General features: G+C 48.4%; 1 protein-coding gene across 4 annotated transcripts in view; it reads left to right on the forward strand.

Annotated features, from left to right (window-relative positions):
* Positions 1-17282, forward strand: part of smoc1 (SPARC related modular calcium binding 1) — a 248746-nt gene that overhangs the window by 45852 nt on the left and 185612 nt on the right. For all 4 annotated transcript variants that reach the window (XR_013499985.1, XM_078233396.1, XM_078233394.1 and 1 more), the window contains exons 4-5: positions 3955-4054; positions 7203-7250. Coding sequence is in view for 3 of the 4 variants with exons in the window: in XM_078233396.1 (XP_078089522.1) it covers positions 3955-4054; positions 7203-7250 (148 nt within the window). In the remaining variant the exon portion in view is untranslated. The remainder of the gene's footprint in view (positions 1-3954; positions 4055-7202; positions 7251-17282) is intronic.

Raw genomic sequence — 17282 nt, forward strand, 5'->3', positions numbered from 1 at the left:
GTATTTGCTACCAAATAAACCTGTTGGACTTTAACCTGGTGTTGTTAAAACTCTTACCAGGAATAACAAACACAAGGCAACAGCCATCGTGACAGTGACTTATCACTGTCCGTTTTCGGATCACCACAACCCTGTTTCCACAGTCAGGGATCTGAAAAACCAACCCACACTGTGGACTTTGCACTGCTTAATGAGTGGCAGGACACGAGGAAGCTCAGAGGAACAGATGGATCTTGGGGAACTTATTCACAGATCCCTGAAGGCGGTACAGCAAGTGAATAGGGTAGTTAAGGAGGCATTTGGGGCACTTGCTTTTATCAGTCATGGCACAGAGTATAAGCACAGTAAGAAGTCTCACAACACCAGGTCAAAGTACAATAGGTTTATTTGGTAGCACAAGCCACAAGCTTTCGGAGTGCTGCTCTTTCATCAGATGAGTGACTCATCTGATGAAGGAGCAGCACTCCGAAAGCTTGTGCTACCACATAAACCTGGTGTTGTGAGACTTCTTACTGTGCTTACCCCAGTCCAACGCCGGCATCTCCCCATCATAGAGTATAAGAACAGGGAGATTATGTTGGAGCTGTACAGAATGTTGGTTAGGCCACTGCTGAAGCACTGTAATCCTGGTCGCCTCACTATGGACAGGATGTGATAGCACTAGAGGGGGTACAGAGGAGATTCACCAGGATGTTGCCTGGGATGGAGCATTTGAGCTATAAGGAGAGACTGGATAGGCTGGGATTGGTTACTTTAGAGCAGAGAAAGCTGAGCAGGGACATGATTGAGGTGTATAAGATTATGAGGGGTAAGGGCAGGGTGAGTAGGGAGCAGCTCTTCCCCTTGGTTGAGAGGTCAATCATGAGGGGGCAGAGTTTTAGGGTGAGGGGCAGGAGATTCAAAGGGGATTCGAGAAAAATAATTCTCACTCAGAGGGTGCTGGGAATCTGGAATGCGCTGCCTGGGAAGGTAGTGGAGGCCGGAAACCTTACAACCTTTAAAAGGTATTTGGATGAGCACTTGAAACTTCGTAACATTCAAGGATATGGGACAAGTACTGGAAAATGGGATTAGCATGACTTTAGTGATAGTTATTTTTGGTGCAGACTCGATGGGCTGAAGGGCCTTTTCTGAATGACTCTATGACTCCATGGGGTAATTTTCCTGTTCCACCCATCACGGGAATCGGAGCGGGTGAGGGGAGGACCATGGAAAGGTTTGTTGACCTTGGGCGAGATTTTCTGGATTCGTGGCGAGAGTGGCTGGAAAGTCCTACTGTTTGGGGCATGGTTCCTGTGAAAATCCTGCATCTGACACTCCTGACCTGCTGTCTCCATTGCGGGGTTGGCACGTCCAGCTCCTCTGAAAATTTCAGAGTCTGGCCAGGAGTTTAAAGAGCCATCGCTCACGGCCCCTGAGAGGAGTTGTGAACCCTAATGTGCAAGAGGGGACCTTTTAAAAGGTAACTTCAAAATGTCCCCCTCTTGCCCCCTATGTCATGTTATGCCCCTCCACTCACCCCTACGATCCCTTATGCCCCCATGCCAAGCTCTGCCCTTCCACCCACTCCCTATGTCTCCTCATGATCTCAATGCCCTTCCATACCCACTGTACATTTTCTAGAACCAATGAACCCTTTAGTGTGCAGTGGCATGTATTAAAAAAAAGGTTTGGAAAAAATAATCCATTGATCACTTTCTCCTCTGCTGGAAAAAAAATATGCCTGGACTGCAAGCTAACAAGAGTGTCAATCATCCAGGCTGTTCAAAGTTTCAAGAACCACAAATTACAAACCCTTGAAACCACTTAACTTGTGTCAACAAATATTGTGAAATTAACTGTAGAGTTCAGAGAGCTTGAGCTGTCAACCAAACAATGTTTCCTCTGGGGTGTAGGTGTTCTTGTATTATAATAGTTGTCTGGGCTCTCAGCCAAGCCTCAATAATATTTTCTGTGGAATCTTATAAAATGTCTTCCAGAAGTCCATATAGGTAGGTAAGGAGCTGGGCCAATAGTGGAATGCCTGCTACCAGCTAAGCTGCCCCGCCAACACCACAAACGTACGGATGGAGGGGGAGGCATTGCTCGCCTGTCCGTGACCCAGTTGAAGCCCCCACATGGACAGTTAATACTCACTAATGGGCCTCCACCCGCTGCCACTCTGATATAATGGGTATGGGAGAGGCCTGTGACCAGTGGAAAACTGGGAGCGATCTCTCGCACTGAATTTGCCACATCCGAATAGAGCAGCAGGTTTACTGAGGGAGTGTGGAATGCAAGTAGCCATTGAAGTGTGTTGCGTGTACCACTGGGGGGTCAACAACAACAACTGACATTTATCTATTGCCGATAATATAAGTTGCTTCACAGAAGCGTTTTGCAAACTTGATGGGGAGGCGACGGCCTAGTGGTATTATCGCTAGACTATTAATCCAGAAACTTAGCTAATGCTCCAGGGACCCGGGTTCGAATCTCGCTACGGCAGATGGTGGAATTTGAATTCAATAAAAAATATCTGGAATTAAGAATCTACTGATGACCCATTGTCGATTGTCGGAAAAACCCATCTGGTTCACTAATGCCCGTTAGGGAGGGAAATCTGCCGCCCTTACCTGGTCTGGCCTACATATGACTCCAGAGCCACAGCAATGTGGTTGACTCTCAACTGCCCTCAGGCAACTAGGGATGGGCAATAAATGCTGGCCCAGCCAGCGATGCCCATGTCCCAGGAATGAGTAAAAGCAAATAAAAAATTAGGGCAGGTCGATAGTTTTTAAGGAGCAAGTGAACAGGTGGTAGAGGGAGAATTTGGGAGATAGATAGGAAGGGAGGTTTCAAGAGGGGTTTCCCGGAACTTGGGGCACAGACACCTGAAGACACGGTTGGTGCTGGTGAAGGGTTGAGAATCCGGGTTGCGCTAGATGCCAGCGTCGGGTGAGATTTTGGAGGGTGATGGGACTTATGGTTGGCACGGTGGCACAGTGGTTAGCACTGCTACCTCACAGTGCCAGGGACCCCGGATTGATTCCTGGCTTGGATCACTATCTGCACGGAGTTTGCACATTCTCCTCGTGAATGCATGGGTTTCCTCCGGGTGCTCCGGTTCCCTCCCACAGTCTGAAAGACGTGCTGGTTTAGGTGCATTGGCCGTGCTAAATTCTACCTCAGTGTACCCGAACAGACACCAGAGTGTGACTACTAGGGGATTTTCACAGTAACTTCATTACAGTGTTAATATAAGCCTAGTTAGAATCATAGAATCATGGAATCCTACAGTGCAGAAGGAAGCCATTTGGCCCATCGAGTCTGCACCGACCCCAATCCCACCCAGGCCCTATCCCCATAACCCCATGCAATTACTCTAGCTAATCCTTCTAACACTAAGGAACAATTTAGCATGGCCAATCTACCTAAATCGCACATCTTTGCACTGTGGGAGGAAACTGGAGCACCCGGAGAAATCCCACGCAGGCATGAGGAGAACGTGCAGACTCTGCACAGACAGCGAACCAAGCCGGGAATCGAACCTGCGTCCCTGGCGCTGTGAGGCAGCAGTGATAACCGCTGTGCCACCATCCCCCCCATATGACCCTAATAAATAAACTTTAAACTTTAAAGCAGCAGCGACTGGCAAGGGCATAGTGGGATTTGGAAACAAGAAGGACAAAGATGTGCAGGTTCAGTGGATTGGCCATGCTAAATTAATCCTAGTATCAGGGGGATTAACAGGGTAAATGTGTGAGGTTTCGGGAATAGGGCCTGGGTGGGATTGTGGTCGGTAAAGGCTCGATGGGCCGAGTCTGTACTGTCGGGATTCTATGATGATTAGCTGGGCTGCTGTGCTACCCGTCTGTCTTCAGTTAGAAGATTCCCCCGCCTTTGATGTGTGGCCAGCAGTCCCAGGGCAAGCTTGCCGATGCAGTAACTAAATTCTGTTTCTCATTGGCCAAACAGGTGCAATGCCACACCTTCACGGGATACTGTTGGTGCGTGACGCCCGATGGGAAGCCTGTTAGCGGATCGTCAGTTAAAAATCAAACACCCGTGTGTTCAGGTACTGTGCGTTTGCCGGAACATTCACCTCAGTTGTCCCTTACGTCAGCAGCAGTGGAGGTCTGTTTGCGTTCTCCCGGTCTCACGCTCACTCCAGGATCACACCGCTTTCCCTAGACTGCGTGGGCGGGATTTTCCGGCCACGTTCGCCCTGAACCCGGAAAATCCCGCCCGAGGCGAACGGACCCTCACCCACTCCGATTCCCGCAGCGGTCAGAATGGGAAAGTTTTTCCCCCATCAATTTGCTGTTAACATCCGTGATACCGTCAAGATTTTAATTGTCACTTGCTCTGATGTGGTTTAAGGGGGGAAGAAAAAACTTTGCAGGGGCTAGCATGGACATGACAGGCCGAATAGACTCCTTCCATGACTTACATTGTAGGATGACCGGAGTCCCTTCAACTCCTCCAGTGTGTTGCACAGTAGCAAATGGTAATGAGACGTTCTGAGGAACTTGCTTGCGGAACTTAATGAAGAAAAGTCGAACGTGCAAGAAATGTTCCTCAGAATGGGCCTTTCCCTCGGAGGATATCCTAAAATGTTCGTTTCTTTTTGCACAACTTTACTGTGATGGCAAAAGATTTTTACAGGACCCATTCTCACTGTGGTAAGCAGTGACGGATGATGGGCTTGTTCTTCAGGCACTCCCCCAGCTGTGATCACACCCACGGTTAGCTCCAGTTAGATTTAACTGAGGGACTGTCCATGCCTAAGGTCTTTTATTTTAGTCATTTGGTAGTGCAGAAGCTGCTGAAAAAAGGCATCTCGTCGAAGCTTTTCATCTTGCACCTATCAGAGCAATCACAAGAATACCAATGCCAGGGGAAAAAAAAATGGGCGGGGTTTTTCTGGCCACACTTGCCCCAAGACTTGAAAATCCTACCTGAAGTCAATGGATCTTTGCATGGTTCATGTTCCAGCCACCACGATTCCTGGGACATAAACCCCTTTATAATGTATGAAATGAGTGTGCTGATCAGTTGTCAAGTGAATTTTGACTGGTGGGGGGGGTGGCATCGAGAATGCACTGGTTAATGGTGACTGACAGTTAACTGCCAAGCATTGTTTGAAAATTTAAACCAGGCAATTGATTCTGATTTGTCAAGGCGGTGCCATGAGGACTGAACCAGCGAATGGCTGTCACTTATTTTCTTTAGCTGAAACAGGCGCAATGTGTGTACCTGTTCTTTCTGTCTGCAAAAAACAGGGTCCTATGTATTAATATACGTAGCTTCCACAAGAATATGCAAGTGTGCCACACTAGCAATCTTAAATTGGTCATAAGTGTAATTTTTAGCATACAGAGGATTATTTAGCAAACGTTGCCCAATTGCAGATTCACACCTAATGTTGGACACTGTGTTTTGAGTTTAGCAAGCACACGCTGGTTTGGTACGGTCTGTACCTTGCCCATTGCAAACAATGAGGGGCATGCGGTTTGATAAATATCGTTGGTATTCTTGGAATGTCCTGATGAGTATGAAATGAAAAGCTTTAACAAAATGTCTTTTGCCAGCAACAATTTTTATTTGATTAGGGCCTTGGAATTACACTTCTGTGTGATTTCCTTACTCATTAACCGTGGTTAGCACTGCTGCCTCACAGGGTCACTGCCATGGACCTGGGTTCGATTCCAGCCTTGGGTCACTGTCTGTACGGGGTCTATATGGGGGGGAGTTAGGGGGGTAAATGCGTGGGGTTACGGAGATAGGGCAGGGGCTGGGCCTGACAGGGATACTCTATCGAAGAGTTGGTGCAGAGCTGATGGGCCGAATGATCTCCTTCTGCACTGTAGGCATTCTATTTTATAGCAAAAAACTCTCCTTAACCCATTTTAAGGGTGTTATTAACGTATTATTAAATAATAGTGATGTTTTGTTCAAAAAATACTTGCAGAGCTCAAGGCAATGTGACTTACATCGAAAGATTCATATATCGACTGAATCATCTACTTAAAAACATGGGAATATATGACAAACACGCAATAACAAAGCAGTTTCAGCAGGTAACAGGGAAGGGGCGGGCAGGATATGAGAAGAGGAATATTGAATTAAAACCATATTAAAATGAAAAACCTCCACCCCTACATCACCCATAGATCGGAATTCTTCGATCTCATCCGCCGCTACCAGCGAGAATTTGGCGCTCAGCCAAAGCTTCATTCACTGCAGCGGGACTGGAGAACCCCAGCCGCGGGCGAGGTCGCAAAATTCCTGCCTTAGATTTAATCATTTAAGTAGCCAAAGGAGAAAATGCTGAAAAATCTCAGCAGGTCTGGCAGTATCTGTAAGGAGAGAAAAGAGCTGACGTTTCGAGCCCAGATGACCCTTTATCAAAGGACTAATCATTTAAGTACTTTAGTGAGGCAATGAACAACGCAGGGAATAGGGCTACATTGGTAACTTTGTCTCCTGCTTCTTTTGGGGATTAATCTAGCAGACCTCAAAGTTGCCTTGATTGCTGTGGGCGCGGTGCTGGTGATGGAGGACGACTCTGAAATAGGGCAGATAGCACAAAGGGATTTGCCTGCAGTGCAACAGTCAGTCTAACACCTCCACAAGGAAGGAGAACGGGACGTGATGTGTGTGTGCTGACTGCCCTCCATACCAGTACCAATGGCACGGTGGCACAGTGGTTAGCTCTGCTGCCTCACAGCGCCAGGGACCCGGGTTCGATTCCTGGCCTTGGGTCACTGTCTGCGAGGAGTCTGCACATTCTCCCCGTGTCTGCATTGGTTTCCTCCGGGTGCTCCGGTTTCCTCCCTCCCACGGTCCGAAAGACGTGCTGGTTAGGCGCATTGGCCAGGCTAAATACTCCCTCAGTGTAACCGAACAGGCACCGGAGTGTGGCGACTAGGGGATTTTCACAGTAACTTCACTGCAGTGTTAATGGAAGTCTACTTGTGACACTAATAAAGAAGACTTAAGACGTGATCATCTCAGAAGACAGTCTTTGTTTTATGAATCTCAGCTTCCCGCCACACCGAGAACATAAATGACTTCAGGATAATTGAAGTGGATTGTGGACTTGCCCCCCCGCAGGGAGGACTGTCCATATTTGGGTGAAGATTATAGGGACGGTTCCTTATATCATTTCTTTGTTACTGTTGCTGTTTGGTCTATGAATGTTGCTCTGCTTTATTTTAAAGGTTCAGTAACTGACAAACCTTCGGGACCCAGCAGTTCCGGCCGAAAAGGTGAGTTGAGTTTCCTCAACCTTAGGCAGCTGCCTCTTCTCCCTGCATGTTCAGAATGCTTGCTAACTATGACTGTGATTCTTTCAACTATTGTGCTAGAGGAGAGGTTTTATTTTTGCGGCCATTAGTCCACGACTGCAACTGGTGTTTCTGTATTTTTTGCCTCAAACTTCTTTAAAAATATCTGATTGCATTGCGTTATAGCTCTTCTGAGAGTTTAACTGTCCGCTTGTTGGTTGCTGGGATATGAAGTCGCATAGAATCTACAGAGCAGAAGGAGGCCATTTGGTCCATCGAGTCGGCATCGATCACCGTCCCACCCAGGCATAGCCTATCCCCATACATTTACCCTAGCTAATCCCCCTGACACTAAAGGGCAATTTAGCATGGCCAATCCACCTAACCCGCACATCTTTGGACTGTGGGAAAAAATCGGAGGAAACCCATGCAGACACAGGGAGGAACATGTAAACCCCACGCAGTCACCCGAGGCCGGAATCTAACCTGGGTTCCTGACGCTGTGAGGCAGCAGTGCTAACCACTGTGCCATCGTGCATGTCCACTCAGTAACTGATGGACAGCTTCCCCTGTAGCCATCTCAATGCTGTAAGGACTATTCTGGTTGCCCTGCTATAGGAAGAATGTGGGCGGCATGGTGGCACAGTGGTTAGCACTGCTGCCCCACACTGCCAGGGGTCCAGGTTCGATTCCGGCCTTGGGTGACTCTGTGCGGAGTCTGCACGTTCTCCCCGTGTCTGCGTGGGTTTCCTCCCACAATCCAAAGATGTGCAGGTTAGATGGATTGGCCATGCTAAATTGCCCCTTAGTGTCCCAAGGTGTGCAGGTTAGGAGGATTAGTGGGGTAAATACCTAGGGATATGGGAATGGGGCCTGGGTAAGATGCTCTGTCTGAGGGTCAGTGCAGTGTCGATGGGACGAATGGCCTCCTTCTGCAAATTAGGGATTCTACGATTAAATGGGAAAGGGCGCAAAAAAGATTTACAAGGATGTTACCGGGACTGGAAGGTTTGAATTATAAGGAGAGGCTGGATAGGCTGGGACTTTTCCCCCTGCAGCGTAGGAGGATGAGGGGTGACATGAGAGGCAGAGATAAGGTGAATAGCCAAGGTCTTTTCCCCAGGGCAGGGGAGTCCAAAACTAGGTGTTTAAGGTGAGAGGGGAAAGATTTGAAAGGGACCTGAGGGGTAACGTTTCACACAGAGGGCGGTGCGTGTATGGAATGAGCTGCCAGAGGAGGTGGTAGAGGCGGGTACAATGACAACATTTAGAAGACATTTGGACAGGTACATGGATGGGAAAGGTTTAGAGGGATATGGGCCAAACGCAGGCAAATGGGATTAGTTCAGTTTGGGAAGCCTGGTTGGCATGGACGCGTTGGGCCAAAGGGCCTGTTTCCGTGCCGTGTATCTCTATGACTCTATCACTAACATAAGGCTATAAGGTAGATAGTTATTCTTTTCCAAGTTGTACAACTGTCGCAGTTTATAAATGTCTCCGATTTTGTAATATCTGCCCGACGTGAATGTGATATTGACAGTGTTTATTTGCAGTGAATTGATTCCGATGCCATGCTTAGGGATGCCACCTTGACAATGAACGTTTGCTATTTAATGGAATGCCGGCTGTGCCCTCCTTGGAATTCCAGGATTTTTTGCCAATGTGGATTCCCCCCTCCCCCCGTTCCCCCCCCCACCTTGTGCTGTAGAGATCGTCTGTCAACCGCAGTGACACCGATGCGCTGGGAGGAACGGGACGCGAACTTGCGGCCATGCTTCCCGCACCCTGCCATGTCTGTAATCTTGGCAGCGCCTCCTGGGTACAGTACTGAATGAGGGACCGAACGGCTGGGGTCAGGGGAGGGAGGGCGAGCGAACCAGGGAGAAGCCTCCCACGCATACCACCCGGTCGTTAACTTCAGGCTGGCAAAGGTTTGCACCCTTTTGGCTGCAGATGGTACTTGGCAGAAGGCGACCGCTGCACGGGGCAAGAGAGGGGGAAGCAAATTGCTGACACCCAACACAATGGACGGAGGGGGCAAAACTTTATTGCTCTCAGTCCGCAGTGATCAAAGGCGTAGGTCACTTCTTCAGCCAGAGGGTGGTGAATCTGTGGAATTCATTGCCACAGAAGGCTGTGGAGGCCGGGTCATTGAGTGTATTTAAGACTGAGGTTCTTGGTTGGTAAGGGGATCAAAGGTTATGGGGAGAAAGGCAGGAGAAACTTATCAGCCATGATTGAATGGCGGAGCAGACTCGATGGGCCGAATGGCCTAATTCTATGTCTTATGATCTTATGTGCTATTTATGGAGGTGCCAAGTTGACAACTTCTTTTGTGGAGGTCAAGGCCTTTTTCCATTCATTTCTTTAAAAAATACCATATCTTTCTGAGTTGCTGTTGGTTTCTGCCCCTTCCCTTTCTCCAGCAGACACTGACACGATGGACCAAAGGGTCTCTTTCTGTGCTGTAAAACTTTAAGGACAGAATTTTCCGGCTCTTCAGCTGCCGCTGCAAGCGAGGACGGAGAATTTGGCGCTCAGCCAGATGTCCGTTCACTGCAGTGGGACCAGAGAATCCCGTTGGTGTGACTGGCCGGAATGTTCCGCCCTGCGACTCTCTTGACTCCCTGGAAATCTGCGGGCAGGCCCCAAAGTAACTTGTATTTCTTGTCTCTCATTCTTTCTTCGGATGGCGTGTCTGCGTGGGTTTCCTCCGGGTGTTCCGGTTTCATAGCATCCCTACAGTGCAGAAGGAGGCCATTCGGCCCATTGAGCCTGCACCGACTGCAATACTACCCTGGCCTTATTCCCGTAACCCCACACATTCACTGCGTTAATCCCCCCGGCACTAAGGGGCAATTTCTCATGGCCAACTAAACCTAACCCACTCATCTTTGGAGTGTGGGAGGAAACCGGAGTACCCGGAGGAAACCCACGCAGACACGGGGAGAACGTGCAAACTCCACATAGTGACCTAAGCCAGGAATCGAACCCGGGTCCCAGGTGCTGTGAGCCAGCAGTGCTAACCACTGTGCCAATAATTGTCCCTTAGTGTCACGGGCATTAGCAAGATAAATATATGGGGTTACGGGGATGGGATTGTTGTCAGTGCAGGCTCGATGGGCCAAATGGCCTCCTTCTGCACTGTAGAGATTCCATGATTCTGTTCTATGAAAATTATCCACTTGGAGTCCTACGGTGCAGAATAAGGCCATTCAGCCCATCGTGCCCTGGCCCTTTGAAAGGGCTACGCAATTAGCCTCTGTACCCTGCTCGTTCCTCCAGCCCTATAATTATTTTCCCTTTTCATGAAACTTCCTTTTAAAAGTTGCTTTTGATGCTACTTTCACAACCCCTTAAAGGGTTTTTTTTTCCTGGGTGTTCTGCTTTCAAGAACATTTATCTTGGCTGGTTTGTGTTCAACGTCTGTTTATAATCTCTGTGTTTTCCAAAAGTAGCATCTCATTTAAGAAGGGAAAAGACGGGGGTGGGGGAGAAAAGGCAGACAGCAGCAAATGTGCCTGTTTTATAATGCAGAATATCAATTGGAATCCAAGACACTTTCCTCCCTCCAACTTACTGCCAGATTTTAAAGCATTTGTTGAAAGTCTCCACATCCTCCCAAATCATGAAGGCAAAATGTGCCAAAGGAAAACGTACAGAGCAGCGGATTTCAGGAAGCTTTCTTTGGACCTCCCCCCTTAAACTAAACATTACAATCAATTCTCCACATCGGAAGTTGAAAATCTAATTTGCCAAAATGTCCTGATTATATATCTCCATCTTTTATTGAGTTCACAGTAGCATGTCTTATAGTTGCCAAATGAAAGGTGAACTAGATACAAGAATGGTTAAGGATTGCACAAATATAAAAATGGGTAACTTGAACTTAATTGTTAGTCTGTGTCAAGCCAACTTGTTTGTTTACTGCTGCCTGCTGATGCTCTGACACTGAGTATCATAGAATCTTAGAATCTCTCCAGTGCAGAAGGAGGCCATTTGGCCCATCGAGTCTGCACTGATCACAAATCCAACCAGGCCCTATTCCTGTAACCCCACATATTTACCCTGCTAATCCCCCTGACATGAGAGTCAATTTAGCATGGCCAGTCAACCTAACCCACATATCTTTGGACTGTGAGAGGAAACCAGAGCACCCAGAAGAAACCCACGCAGACAAGCTGAGTATGTCTGAGTACAATCAGGGATGGCATTATTTTTAAGTCCAGAACAGCATTATTATTTACAGCACTTTAAAATGTCTCAGCAATCACAGGATTTGTACTCATAATAAAAGCAAAATACTGCGGATACGAGAAATCTGAAATAAAATAGGAAATGCTGGAAAAAACCCAGCGGGTCAGGCAGCATCAATGGAGAGAGAAACTGAGTTAAAGAGAGGGAGAAACGTGATGGATTCGATACTGTTTAAGAGAGGGGAGAGCAGGTGGAGCAAAATAGAAGGTCAGGGATAGGTGGGATCCAGGGAAGATTGTCATGCGTACAAGATAAAGGGATGTCAATGGTACTGTTAAAGATTAAAGAAGGTGCTGATTGTGGCATAGAGGTAAGATAGCAGAATGTGTTAATAACTGAACAAGGCTTAGCATCCTGTGAAAGCAAAACTAAAAAAACAGTTACAGATAGCCATGTGAGGGACGGGTGGGATCATTGGGACAGAAAAAGGGATTTAAAAAGTGGGTAAAAATGGAGGAGAGAGTTCATTATCAGAAGTTGTTGAGCTTAATGTTAAATACAGAAGGCTGTAAAGTGCATCGTTGGAAGAGGAGGTGCTGTTACTCCAGTTTGCGTTGGGCTTTACTGGAACAGGCCAAGGGTGGAGACATGGGCATGAGCCAAGATGGCGAGTTGAAGTGGCAAGTGACAGGAAGGTTGGGGTCATTCTTGCGGACTGAACGAAGGTGTTCCGCAAAGTGGTCGCACAGTCTGCATTTAGTCTCTCCAGTGTAGAGGAAACATTAGAGCAAATTGCAGGAGGTGTAAGCGAGACGCTGCATCACCTGAAAGGGGTGTTTGGGGCCTTGGACGGCGAGGAGGAGAGAGGTAAAGAGGCAGCTGTTGCACCTTCTACAATTGCAAGGGAAGGTGCTATGGGAAGGGGATGGGGAGTTGGGGGTGATGGAGGAGCGGACCAGGGTCACGGAGGGAGCGGTTTCTATGGAAAGCTGACGGGGACATGAGGGGAATATGTGATTATTGGTGGCACCATGTTGGAGTTAGCAGAAAGGGCAGTGAATGATCCTTTGAGTGCAGAGGCTGGTGGGGTGAAAAGTGAGGAAAAGGGGGACCCTATCCTGAATGTGGGAGGGAGGGGAAGGGGTGAGGGCAGAGATATGGGAATAGGGTTGAGTGCTTGGTCAGCCAGAGTGGGGGGGGATCCCGTAATTCCAGCCCCTCTTAAACAGTATAATATCTATCACATTTTCTGCTCTTAAACTCTGAGGAAGAGTCATATAGACTCGAAACGTTGGGCAGAATTTTACCAGCATGTCCGCCCGAGGTTCATACGATCCCACCCAAGGCCAATGGAGAATGCCGTTCACCGAGCCTCAACTGCCCCGGGAAATGGAACAGGCATGCCGGTAAAATTCCAGCCATTGAGTCTGTTTCTCTCTCCACTGGTGCTGCCAGACCTGCCGAGTTGTTTCAGCATTTTCTGTTTTTGTTTGTACGCATGTGTTCACAGCTCAGGCTTTTCAGATCTTTCTGGAACCTTCTGTTTACTTCAGCTCTCAGAGGTTACACTCAGACTTAAACGATCAGTGAACATAGATCAGCCAACCAACTAACATGATCGAGCACAGATCAATTAAACCATTGAACACTGCAGTGACCTGCAAGAATGCCTTGGCTTCACTCTGTGTAAGGCTTTCCCTTCCATCATGTGACAAAATAGTTAATTTTCAATTTCCTTCCCTGTAAGAAAATAGCTTATTTCTACTGCTTGATGTCATCATGGCTGGCATGAGAATATGGGAGACATTACTGATACAATCCTGTGTCTGTACCATACCTCAAGATGCCATCATCACTCCTGCCTTGCGATACTCATTCATGCCAATTTTCTTTTGCATAAAATCTGTCCAAATCCCTCCGGCGCTGCACACTTCTACGGATAGTGAATGAGTTCCGGATGGAAGTACTTAACATTGGCGGTTTGGGGGTCAAATATTGATGAATGGACTTTCACTCAGTGAAATTAAATTGCTTGGGATGGAAGGGTGGCAGGGGACATTCACAAGTCTGCAAGGGACCAGGGGGAACTAAAATAGTTCATGAGGGAGTAAGGTAGAAAGGGATATGTTCATAGGGCAACAGCACAGAGCTATTGGGTTCAGTGGCCTTTCTCTATGTTATGTGTAACAAGGGGAGAGTGTAACTTCTAACTGAATGGCATTGGGGGCGGCATGGTGGCACAGTGGTTAGCACTGCTGTCTCATAGCGCCAGGGACCCGGGTTTGACCTGGGTGGGATTGTCGGTGCAGAATCGATGGGTCGAATGGCCTCTTTCTGCACTGTAGGGATTCTATGGAAACAGATGTTGCCGTCACATGCCATTGGCGCAGATGCGGGCAGTTCAGCCCATCATGCCATTGCTGGTTACTTGCCCTATTCTCTTGCTCTTTCCCCATTGCCTTGCCCTTTGCCCTTTTCATGCATTTCTTCAGTCCCGCTTTGAAAGTTCGTTTTGAATTTGCTTCCATCAGCCTTTCAGACCATGCGCTCCAGATCTCGACAATATGCTGCATAAAATAAATTCTCCTCTGGTTTTTTTTGGTGGGTGGCACGGTGGCACAGTGGTTAGCACCGTTGCCTCACAGTGCCAGGGACCTGAGTTCGATTCCTGGCTTGGGTCACTGCCTGTGTGGAGTCTGCACGTTCTCCCCGTGCCTGCGTGGGTTTCCTCCGGATACTCTGGTTTCCTCCTACAGTCCGAAAGACGAGCTAGTTAGATGGATTTGCCGTGCTAAATTCTCCCTCAGTGTACTCCCGGTGGCACAGCAGTTAGCATTGCTGCCTGACAGCGCCAGCGACCTGAGTTTAATTCCCGGCTTGGGTCATTTGTGTGGAGTCTGCACATTCTCCCCGTGTCTGCGTGGGTTTCCTCCGGGTGCTCTGGTTTCTTCCCACAATCCAAACGATGTGCTGGTTAGGTGCATTGGCCGTGCTAAATTCTCCCTCAGTGTACCCGAACAGGCGCCGGAGTGTGGCGACTAGGGGATTTTCACAATAACTTCATTGCAGTGTTAATGTAAGCCGACTTGTGACATTAATAAATAAACTAAAAATTCTCCCTCTGTGTACCCGAACAGGCGCCGGAGTGTGGCGACTAGGGGATTTTCACAATAACTTCATTGCAGTGTTAATGTAAGCCGACTTGTGACACTAATAAAAAAGCTTTTGTCAATTGTCTTAAGCCGGTGTCCCCTGATGAACCGCCCTTCTGCCTCACTGTCTCTGTCAAAAACTGATGATATAATAGACTATCTTGTCCCGTCTCTGGTAAGCCTGCGCTCGTATTACAGCCGGGGAATGGTGAGAGGCAAGGGGAATGGCAAGGTTAAGATGGTTTATTTGAGCTGTATTACACATGGTATTACACATCGCTCAGAGGCGATGCAGAGAGGCGGCTCTTTGTTCTGCCTTTAGAATAAACGCATTGTGCACCTCAGACAATTAACTCTGCTATTGAGTGTCGCCTTTTAAAGTTGCTGAGATTCCGTCCCCCCACCCTCCCCACCCCCTCCACTACCACCACCCTCCTCTCTCTCTCTCTCTCTCCCCCCCCCCCCCCCTCTCTCTCTCTCTCTCTGTGCGCTTTTCAAAACATTTAACACACAGAGCTCTGAAAAAAAAGTCAGCCATAATAGGGGTGAGGATCAACATTGTTCGCGTTTGGACATTTCTTTCTGCTCCCAACACTGGGTTTGTCAATCAGAACTGAAAGGCAGAAAGGAGGGCTTTGAATTCAGACCACTGGGAGCTGGAGTGCCTCCCAGCTGCGTGAGGAGGGTGTGGGATGGATAGAGAGAGAGAGAGAGAGAGAGCGCCACTCACAATCGCAGAGCCCACAGTGGGGTTTGGGGTTGTGTGTGTGTGTGGGAGGGGGTGGCAGTCCGAGATATCATCTTTAAGGCTTTATCCGGCAGCACCTGCAGAAGGGAAAGAGGGCGAGACTTTAATCCTCTTTGTTTTTTTTTTGCCTTCGCTTCTTCCCTGAAGCATATCGACGGCCCCTCAGATCTCCGTCTGTGAAATAAATACTTTGCAAAGTGAGATTTGGCAGCGGCAAGGATGTTTACTGAACGAGCTTCTATTTCAGGCCGTCCAGATAGCTGGAGGTATTTCTCACTGAATTCCCAGTGTTCCCCAAATCCAAGGCCGCATTGCTTTATTTTTGTCGCTCTGAAGCCGTTTGTTTGTCTAAATTTACACGCGATCCTGTTTCAAATAAAAGCGTGGTTCGACTTCCTTGCTCTTACACCCCATCATCCCCAGTCCCCTGCCTGAAACGCAGGCCAGAATCTTACCCTCCCGCCCGCCGCGGGAATCGGAACGGGCGAGGGGCGGGATACGGCAAGGTCTGTTGACCTCGGGCGGGGATTTTTACGGCTTTAGGAATGAATGAGGCCATAAAATCCCGCCCGCAGACTCCGGCTGGGGTCCCCCCGAACGGTGTTTCCCAGAGGAGAACTCCGGCTGCTTTTCCTCACCTTACCCTGGGGGTCAGGGGTCAACGTGAAGCTTCCATCCCGCACAGGATCATTCCCGGTATCAAAGCAAAATACCGCGGATGCTGGAATCTGAAACAAAAAAAAACAGGAAATGCTGGAAAATCTCAGCAGGCCTGACCACATGTGTGGAGAGAGAGAACAGAGCTAACGTCTCGAGTCTGGATGTACCTGGCTCTGACAAAGGGTCGTCCACACTCGAAAGATAAGATCATTTCTGGGATGTCCAACACTGCCTTGCTAACACCTCTTACAGATACCACTCCCTCGGGGCTGAATGTGGAATCTTATTGGTAAAAGTGGCAGGACATCGCAAAACTGTGTGGAATCTGTTTTTTTAAAAGTTTATTTATTAGTGTCACAACCCGGCTTACATTAACCCTGCAATGAAGTTACTGTGAAAATCCCCCAGTTGCCACACTCTGGCGCCTGTTCGGGTACACTGAGGGAGAATTTAGCATGGCCTATGCACCTAACCAGCACGTCTTTCGGACTGCGGGAGGAAACCGGAGCACCCGGAGGAAACCCGCGCAGACACGGGGAGAATGTGCAGACTCCGCACAGATAGTGACCCAACCTGGGAATCGAACCCAGGTCCCTGGCGCTGTGAGGCAGCAGTGCTAACCACTGTGCCACCGTGCCGCCCATCTGGACACATTCAGGACGTTGATACTTGTTTTTCAAAGAAGAGGAACTCTCTGCGCAGTGCTCGCTGTGGAAAGATTCAACTGATGTGTCGTAAATCTAGGACACACGCGAAACCTTTTCACCAATTGAAACAGATTTGATAAGAATTCACCGGGAATAAAGTCAGCCCTCTTCTTTGTGAGAAATAAGTGCCAAGTTACTTTCTGCATTCGTACATCGTTTACTTGTTATTAGTGTATATTCATACCCATACTGTTATTTATACCCTTTGGGGAAATAATGGTGGAAGGATTTTCCAGCTGATTTTCAGCCTGTTGAACCACATTGGACACTTTTTCCGTGGTCAACACGTTCTGGCGTTGGACTCGAATGCAGACCTTCAAGTCCAGCGGTCGGGGCACTACCCACTGCACCACAAGACTTCTGCTTGTCTTTTATGAACATTATGCATGACATCCGGTCACTGTGGGCGGCGCGGTGGCACAGTGCTTAGCACTGCCCCCTCACAGCGCCAGGGACCTGGGTCCAATTCCGGCCTCGGGCAACTGGCTGTGTGGAGTTTGCACGTTCTCCCCGTGTCTGCGTGGGTTCCCTCCGGGTGCTCCGGTTTCCT

Source organism: Mustelus asterias, chromosome 18 (assembly GCF_964213995.1).
Source record: "Mustelus asterias chromosome 18, sMusAst1.hap1.1, whole genome shotgun sequence".
Lineage (NCBI taxonomy): Eukaryota > Metazoa > Chordata > Chondrichthyes > Carcharhiniformes > Triakidae > Mustelus > Mustelus asterias.